This window comes from Coffea arabica, chromosome 2e (genome assembly GCF_036785885.1).
Source record: "Coffea arabica cultivar ET-39 chromosome 2e, Coffea Arabica ET-39 HiFi, whole genome shotgun sequence".
In the NCBI taxonomy this organism is placed as follows: Eukaryota; Viridiplantae; Streptophyta; class Magnoliopsida; order Gentianales; family Rubiaceae; genus Coffea; species Coffea arabica.
Genome location: NC_092313.1, coordinates 7,745,560 through 7,754,572, shown reverse-complemented (window position 1 = coordinate 7,754,572; position 9,013 = coordinate 7,745,560). Strand labels below are relative to the sequence as shown.

The 9,013-nt window shown below is 37.0% G+C and overlaps 1 protein-coding gene across 5 annotated transcripts; it reads left to right on the top strand.

The window, feature by feature from the left end:
* Window positions 1-265: 265 nt before the first annotated feature.
* On the top strand, window positions 266-7,612 carry LOC113730619 (phosphoribosylaminoimidazole carboxylase, chloroplastic). 5 transcript variants are annotated; one of them, XR_011840155.1, is made up of 17 exons: window positions 266-662; window positions 1,078-1,293; window positions 1,424-1,535; window positions 2,466-2,528; window positions 2,645-2,783; window positions 3,323-3,378; window positions 3,483-3,556; window positions 3,673-3,820; window positions 3,946-4,119; window positions 5,165-5,252; window positions 5,346-5,462; window positions 5,954-6,051; window positions 6,230-6,347; window positions 6,421-6,515; window positions 6,624-6,819; window positions 6,953-7,059; window positions 7,218-7,262. XR_011840155.1 is itself a non-coding variant. In XM_072078607.1 (16 exons), exons 1-16 carry the CDS (start codon window positions 409-411, stop codon window positions 7,315-7,317), a joined length of 1,959 nt encoding a protein of 652 aa, XP_071934708.1. In that variant the 5' UTR covers window positions 266-408; the 3' UTR covers window positions 7,318-7,612. The 5 variants fall into 5 exon arrangements, 2 of the variants coding, with proteins under 2 accessions (XP_071934708.1, XP_071934709.1); XR_011840156.1 differs by having other exon boundaries at window positions 6,617-6,819; XR_011840154.1 differs by having other exon boundaries at window positions 6,594-6,819.
* Window positions 7,613-9,013: the final 1,401 nt, after the last annotated feature.

Here is a 9,013-nt window from a genome sequence, read left to right as displayed (position 1 = left end):
TATCTTTTATTTACAAAATCTCATTTATTGTGTTTGTAGATTGATTGTTTCACACCATGTGTAAGATGTGTCAGTGAAATTTTTTTTAAAAAAAGCTTTATTAGTATATTTAAATATGTATTTTTTAAAAAATATATATATATACATATATATAATTAAAATATATACAGCGTCATTATTACGTCATTCGGTTGGACCATTGACTCTCGATTCGATCAAACTCTATATAAGCGGGTACCGCCCAATTACCGTCCCAATTCTTTATTATACCTGGCGACAACATTTCTCCGGTTAAAAATTAAGCAAAGGTTTGGCCGTTTGAGTTCTACAAAGACAGTGCTGCTGCTCTCCAATTTACGACTGTTAGAGTTCATTGAGTCGAAGTTCGCACAGAGAAATTGCAAGAGAATGCTAAGCCTGTGTCCCAACTTCTCTCCGACAGCAGCAGCAGCAGTTGTAGTCATCAGCTCCTGCAAACTCGATTCTGCTGCTTCAGCAGCCGCTCTTATTCCTCAGAGAACTAGAAATTCGTTATTTGGCTGCTCTCATATGCATCCCACGAATTCTTCCTCTTGTTCTTCTTGGATGCTGAGGCAGCGTCATACTCCTATAGTCATGGCTTCTGGAACTTCTCTTGATTCTCAAGATACTTCTTCCGCCAGGTAGCTACCCTTTCTTCTATCTCACTCTTGTGGGTATTTTTTTCATATACATGTTTTGCTGACTTTATTAGGAATACGTGGGCTTTGAATGCATTGTTTTGGATTTAGGATTTGAGTTGTTATTCATGTTCTGAACATGCCGATGTATGATTAATGGTGGGATGTTCAACTTCTTGAATGGCTTTCCGCAATAGTATGTGAACGGATATGTGTATATACAGTGTATAGGTGAATAAAGGCGGGAACTTTTGTTCTAGAATTTTAGGTCAAAATTTTTCAAGTTATGCTATTATGGAACATTCTTGAAACGCGTACATTGTTGTAGTTAATAGTTTTACATGTTTACATGTTGAAGAATTTCCAATTCTGATAGTTCATAGAGGCTGTGGTTGATTTGGATGGTATTTTTGTGTAGGGGTGATAAAAGACCAGTTCATGGATTGTCTGAAGTGGTTGTTGGCGTTTTGGGGGGAGGGCAGCTGGGCCGTATGCTTTGTCAAGCAGCATCTCAATTGGCAATCAAGGTAATTGTTTTGGACCCGATGGAGAATTGTCCGGCAAGTTCACTCTCTCATTACCACATGGTTGGAAATTATGATGATAGTGCCACCGTTCAAGAATTTGCAAAAAGGTAGGCTTTTTAAGGACACTGACGAGGTTTCTGAAACATATGTTTAGGTTTAGTTATATTAGTCCACATGAAGTTACTGAAGTCATATTAACATACATTTGTTACTGAAGTTAGTATTTTACGTAGTTAGGTGTGGAGTGTTGACAGTAGAAATTGAGCATGTTGATGCTGCCACTCTAGAGAAGCTTGAACAACAAGGTGTGGATTGCCAGCCTAAGGCGTCCACTATAAGAATTATTCAGGTTTGGCCCATAATCTTGACAGAAGCATACATTCTTCATAAGCCATATTGTGTTGTTTACGTAATGCTAGGAAGTAATGTGGGATACCTTCTAGTTAACAGTCACACCATTCATGACATATCCATGGTATTAAGAGATTGCTCTTTATTTGCCATATTGATGTCTTGCAATTTGACATGCTTGCAGCTGACCATTTAGAACAGAAATATGGTGATATGCCATTTGCTTTTGGGAAATCAAAACTTTTGTGTACGAGTGTCACCATTATGACACATAAATAGTTGCTAACAAATTGCTTCATCAACATCTGTAGTCGTCTGATACTACAGCAACAAGCAATATTGTTGCTGTTACCCTTGAATGATATCGATCTCGTATTTTTTTAATTTAGCTTCTAGCAATTAATTGTTATCGTGATGTGAGACTGTCGTGGTATTTTCCTAATAATGTTAAATCGCTTTAGATTGTTGCAGTTTGTTTTCATTCTATAGATCATTCATACCAATAACAGCTGTAGAAAAACCAAAAAGGGGCATTGTGCATATGTTAATTTGATTTTCAGATAGCTGAAATCTTCATCATCCATGTCTTTTACGCCATACTTAATATACTCTGTTTCTTTCTTACTCTTGTTGCTTCAGCTTCATCATTTATGAGACAATTTTATCCACAAAAGTGATTAATCTACCTCTTTGGAATTATAGCTTAGCAATGTGTTCTCTGTTCCATGAAATTAAAATGCAGTTGCTCTGCCAATAGTCTTTACTATTTATGGGATAGTTATCCTTCCACTATATGCATCTTTTTTTCGAGATGAGGCAGATAGAAGTTACTCTCCCAATTATGTTATGGTTGACTTTCTCCTCTTGATATTATAGAACAAACTTAATAATTGGATTCTATTAAATCCAACCCTAACCCATTTTGCAGGATAAGTATCTTCAGAAAGTCCATTTTTCTCGTCATTCCATTCCACTTCCAAAATTTATGCAGGTATGACAAAATAAACTTATAAAATACTCCTAGAACTCTCTTTCTTTCTTTGTTCTTTTTATACTGTGTCACTTAGCTATTGCTAAATGCTTGGACAATAAATTATGGTGAAACAGATAGATGACCTCAATAGTGCCAAGCAAGCAGGTGTCCTTTTTAATTATCCTCTCATGATAAAGAGCAAAAGACTGGCTTATGATGGCCGTGGCAATGCTGTTGCCAACAGCGAGGAGGAACTGTCTTCTGCAGTAGATGGTAACTAAAGCATTCTTTTTGTTTAGTTCAACTTAATGGTCTTGTAGTTTTATAGTTATCAGTTTTCTAATTAACCCATGGCATCTAATTTTTTTTGCAATCTCTTCCTGCACGTTACTGTCTACAGATTATCTTTTATTACAATAGTACTATCATCTTAACATAAAATGCCCTATTTTGGCCATTTTTCAAGCCCTGTATACGTGGACTTTCATAAATATAACTACAGAAAATTAGACACCATTTTTTATGATCAAAGCTCCTCTAAATTAACAGTGCTTGGAATACCTTGGCGCCTTTAGACATTGAATGCAGTTTTTAGTTTTGTGCTTTGCTTGCAGGTGTCGGTATATTTTAAGTTGTGTGGATAATGTACTAGTGAAACTGAAACTGACATGGAAATATGCGAGGCATATATAGATCGTGATGGAATTCATGTTGCACATTAATTTGATGTAGATCCAATATTTGCTGTTTTGGTTCTCGATTATTAAAAATTCATTAACTCATCTAAGTCTGAGGTACATTCTTCTTTCCAGCTCTTGGAGGGTATGATCGTGGTCTGTATGTAGAGAAATGGGCACCATTTGTAAAGGTGAGCATTTTTTTTTTGTATAAATACTAAAATGCTTAATGGAGAAAGCAAAATGATTCAAATCTTTCTTATTAGTATTTTCTAATCTAGTTCATATAATTCAGGAACTATCTGTCATTGTGGTGAGAGGAAGAGATAATTCTGTCGTGTGTTACCCTGTTGTTGAAACTATTCATAGGTGAGCTACCTGATTCAATACTTGACACAATTTTCTCTTTGTTCCTATTTGGGTATGACTAAGTCTTGTTATCCTAGTAATCTCTCGTGCTTACTAAGATTATATTTCTGTTATAGGGAAAACATTTGCCATATTGTCAAATCACCTGCTGATGTGTCATGGAAGATTATGAAGCTTGCAACTGATGTTGCATTTAGGGCTGTTAGCTCATTAGAAGGTGCTGGTGTATTTGCAGTTGAGTTATTTTTGACAGCAGATGGTCAGGTTGTACACTGATTTCTTGCGTGGGCTTGAAACTTCTTTAAATAACTTTCCCAGATGCATAAACATAACTGCTTTCAGACTGATGTTTATGTACTCTTATAGACTCGATGTGTTTGAATTATCAGATCTTATTGAATGAAGTGGCTCCTAGACCTCATAACAGTGGACATCACACAATTGAGTCTTGCTATACTTCACAATTTGAGCAGCATTTGCGGGCTGTAGTTGGTCTTCCCCTTGGTGATCCGTCAATGAAAGCACCTGCGGCTATCATGTACAATATACTAGGTGAAGATGAGGTGATTAACATGTTCTTTCTCAGTTCTTGCCATTTCGGCTTTTTCTGCGCAAATTATTTGCTAGCATTAGAAGTATTTGTGGCTAATGGTGCATGAATGCCTACCAACTATAGTAAATGCTTAATGCTCTGCCCCTGCCTCTCCAATTCTTGTTTTAAGTCCAATTGCAGTACTGATATGTTAGAGATAGATGAGGGCAGAATTGATTTCTCCCTGAGAGTCATCATGGATTTACTGCTTTTCTTTTGGAGGTTGGACAATGATGTTACTTGGGCTTGACTGTAAGCAGTTGGAGTATCTATTTTCCTGTTTGCTTTTTAGTTATTATGGGTCAGGTGAAAGCGAGATTTTTTCAGTCTGCCAGATGAGCTAAATTATGTGCATATTTGTTATTATCTTCATATTACAGCCTTAAAAAAGCAGTTGCTCTGTGTGAAAATACTCCGTTCCCTTAATTGCTTGTCTAAAAGCAGATCGGTTGTTTGGTTAATTCTTTCATGCTGCCCTAATGTTACACTCCTTTAATGAAGAACACAATGTATAGAAGTTGGTAATGGCATATAGAATTGTGAAATTTTATGAACAACAATTTTTTTAGGAGTAAGATGTAGTGTAAAATTTGTGTAATACCAGTGCTTAGTTTGGGGGAGACTGGAGCTATGTGAAGTTAGTGCTTATAAGTAATGGTTTCTATAACTTCTATAGGGAATCTTGCTGGATAAGGACAATGGTTACAGTGAATGCTCAACCAATCAGATTGGGGAAAGATTTAGATTTATTTAAGGGTGTTACCTAGTCAGCTTAAGATCAGTATTCAATTCTTCTCTTGTGTTCCCAGACTTTACATAGTGATCTCCACTAACATGTTACTTAAATTTGAAAAGATATGATTTTCTGACCGATTATCTGTCCTGTCAATGGGAGCTTTTTGTGCATTTATGGACCTGTCTACAATGTACCATGTCATTGACAGGCTTTTGTTATTGATTATCTGTTAGTAACGATATAAACATGTTTTGATTAAACCTGTTACTTCTGCATACAGGGGGAACCAGGTTTCCTTTTGGCTCATCAACTTATTGGGAGGGCATTGGGGATACCAGGGGCCTCAGTTCATTGGTATGACAAACCAGGTTGGTTTGCTTGAATCACCTCCTTGTTCACCTTATTTGTTTTTATTGATGTAATTTTACATCCTTGGTTCAAAATTTGAATTATCTTTGCAGAAATGCGAAAGCAACGAAAGATGGGTCATATCACTATTGTGGGCCCTTCTGTTGGTGTTGTGAAAGCACGTTTAAGGTCAATGTTGAGAGAAGAAACTGTGGATGGTGAGACTGCAGGTTAGTTGTCGCTGGTGACTGTTGCTACTGAAGGGCTTAAGAGTTTTGTGTGAATTGTAACACGAAGTTGTGACCCAAATTGAAGCAATTTGGATATTTACTCGTGAGAGATTATGTATAGACTGGAACCTGTTAACTGATTATTTTACTGATTTTTGCTTTATTCATGATTTATCTTGGGTATCCTGTGGCCAAACCCGTCTTTTATAGAAACCTAACTCCTCAAAATCCATTTCCAATGCAACTAAAATTTTCGTTTCTCCTGTTGTCTTCTCTCACCCTGCTTTATGTTTTCCTGGTTCTTCTCTCTCTCTCTCTCTCTCTGCCATTGTTTTGGCTTGGTAACATATTTTATTTATACGACTCTTTCTTTCCAAAGGCTGGGTAGACAGTAAACTTGTGAGTTTGCAGTTTTGAGCACCATTTCAGTCACAAATCCTGTTTTGTATTTGTCTGAACCAGATAATGTGCTGATATCTTTCTGCTTGTAGTACTTCCACGCGTAGGTATCATAATGGGCTCTGATTCAGATCTTCCTGTCATGAAGGATGCTGCAAAGATCTTAAGAGAGTTTGATGTGCCTACCGAGGTTAGTTTTCCAGTTTTCAGTCAGTCATGTGGCTGTATGTTTTTTGTGTATGCTAACGACTTGATCAGGCTTTGTACATTCTGACAAGTTGATAAAACTTAAAGATATAGTATAATAGCTGAAACATGTAAAGACGAGTGTAACCTGAAGTAGCATTGGAATATTTTCACATTTGTAGGTGAGGATAGTTTCGGCTCATCGTACCCCTGAATATATGGTTTCTTATGCATCATCTGCTTGGAAACGAGGTATTCAGGTCATTATAGCTGGTGCTGGAGGTGCAGCCCATTTGCCAGGTGGATATCACAGTATTTCGTATAATCCACTAATAATTTGCCAAAAACTCACTGAGGTCTTGTACTTCTGTAGGAATGGTTGCTGCATTGACACCATTACCAGTTATTGGCGTCCCTGTACGTGCTTCTACACTAGATGGGCTGGACTCTCTCTTGTCAATTGTTCAGGTAATTCTCAGACTGATGTTAGGCAGTAGTAGGGATGTTTTTCTAGATGTCATTGAGACTTGTTTTTGGTGTTGAAAGCGGACTATTTCCGTTTTCCTAAGCCGACAGGTCAGTGTTGCGAGTAAAGTGTTGGATACACAACACCATTTCTTTTGAAGCTGAAGTTGATGATGAAAAGTGACTTCGTCATTGTTCATAAGGGCTATCTTTCTTTCCAATTTGTGGTTCCCCATATGTTGTTCATATGGATGGGTTATCCAAGGTGGAACCTAGTGGGTTGTTACTCTTAAAGGGACACTATACGGTATCTATTTCTCGTTAGTAATATAGTTTATATGATATATTTTTTCTTTGTTCTCATTTTGGTCAGTCTGATACTGTTTTCTTGATTGTTGATCAGCACAAACTGAAATCATACTTTTTCGTGTGCTTGCTAGATGCCAAGGGGTGTACCAGTTGCAACTGTTGCAATAAATAATGCCACAAATGCTGGTCTATTGGCAGTGAGGATATTGGGGGTTCGTGATTTGAATCTACAAACAAGGTTGGGCATTTCTGCACTTTTCATCCCTTCACATACACAGAACACAGGAATCTTGAGGAAAATTTAAAAGATTTAGTGGTAGATAATAACTTCTTTGTTAATTGTGTGTAAGTGGTTAAATTTATGAAACAAGTTCATCTTGGTGCTTCATTTTGTAGAATGGCCCAATACCTAGAAGACAGAAGAGACGAGGTGTTGGCAAAGGGAGAAAAGCTCGAGGAAGGGGGCTGGGAGGATTACTTAAATTCTCAGAGATAAACAGCTAACAATACCGTGTCTTACAAGAATCCATGTGCTTGCAGTAAACATAAACCAGACTCAACCTGACATTTGTTATTGCATGTTTGGAAGTGCAATGGAGGAACCAAATTTTCTGTGCGGGAGATAGTAGTTAGTGTACTCAAATTGTGTCATGATAGTATTTTTGGGGGTTTTTAGTGTCTTTGGGGGCTTGCGGAACATTTCCATCAGCAGCCCCTACCCTAACATCTCTACTTTTTTTTTTTTTTTTTGAAAATTTTCCTTGGATACAGCAGCATTGCCATTTCCTTTATTACCTTCTTTAGAACTAAGGTTATTTCATGTTAGGTAAGAAATCCTCGAAAATAACTCTATCTTTTCTCCGATTTTCAACTTATTGTGTTAAACAATTAGTAATACAAAATGAGAGGAGCGATTTTGATGTAGTATTTCTTCGATGCCATGGTATATGATGGCATTTAGTCTGAGGCTGGATTTTTTTTGAATAGTGAATCACTAATCTTGGGATTTACTTCATCGAGTTACATTGGGATTCAGGGATAGTGAATCACCAATCTTCGGGCACAACTCCAGTTGCAATTGCTTAGGATTTAGATACAATTTGCCTACGGTAAACTACTCAACTTCAATGGGCTAAGTACAATTGCTTAGGATTGAGTGATAAAGTCATCATGATTCATCCCAGGTAGCAATAACAGGACTTTGTAGTAGTGAAATCTCCGCAACTCTTTGATGGGAAGGGGGTTAATGGCGATGTGTAAGAATAACCTACTCCCAGTTCTTGCACAAGGAGGAATTAAGGGGGAGGAAGGGCTCGGGCAAAGTTTATATTATTTGAACCCTAAAATACGAAAACTCATACTTGTATGCCCTCGAATTAACAGCAAATGAAAAGTTTCGAAAGCTATTTTTGCTAAAATCATATAAGATATTTTGTTAAACCGGGCAGACTGCTGCAATTAGCTGAAGATGCACTTTGTCATGGTCGTATGTATATGATTTGCTGAACTAACTAATCACTAGCTTAAAAATAGAGGCACTGATACAATGCATTAAAAGCTGGAATTATATTATAAAAGAAAACTCTATGACGCTTTTAAGGTATCATTCGCTCGCAGTTGCGACAGTAATTTTAAACTTGAATTTTTGAAATTATTACAATTTAACGATAAAAAGTAAACAATTATTTCGTCATCTAACGATAAAAATTTGAGAGTACTATACCTAAAAGGTACATTTGAATCTCCCCATAAATAAAGCCTCCCTCCAACCGGAGAAAAGAAAATTGAAAGAAATTGGCCATTGCCAAAGCTTGTAACCTTGCACCGACGCTAATTCTAACCATGGTATTAGCTATCATGCCTAGTGACTCGAAAAAACTTACTACTGTTTCTTGTTTACATTAGTTTCAATTCCTTTTGACAATTCGTATCAACATAAGTTGGTTTAGATGGTAAAAATAAGTCACTTTCTCATAAAAAAATATATGTTTGAATCTCGCGGAAATTGTTAACATTTCGTACACAAACATTGCAACTAATGACTGCCAATCAATTGCAGCCCTTGCAGCTCATGTGATGTCGTCGTTCAAAGAGGAGAAAGGAACAGGTCTGATTTTGTTACCAGACCGCCATTCCTCTTTCCTTGGAATGCTTTCCTCCTCTCGTCGTTCAAAGAGGAGAAAAAGGAACAA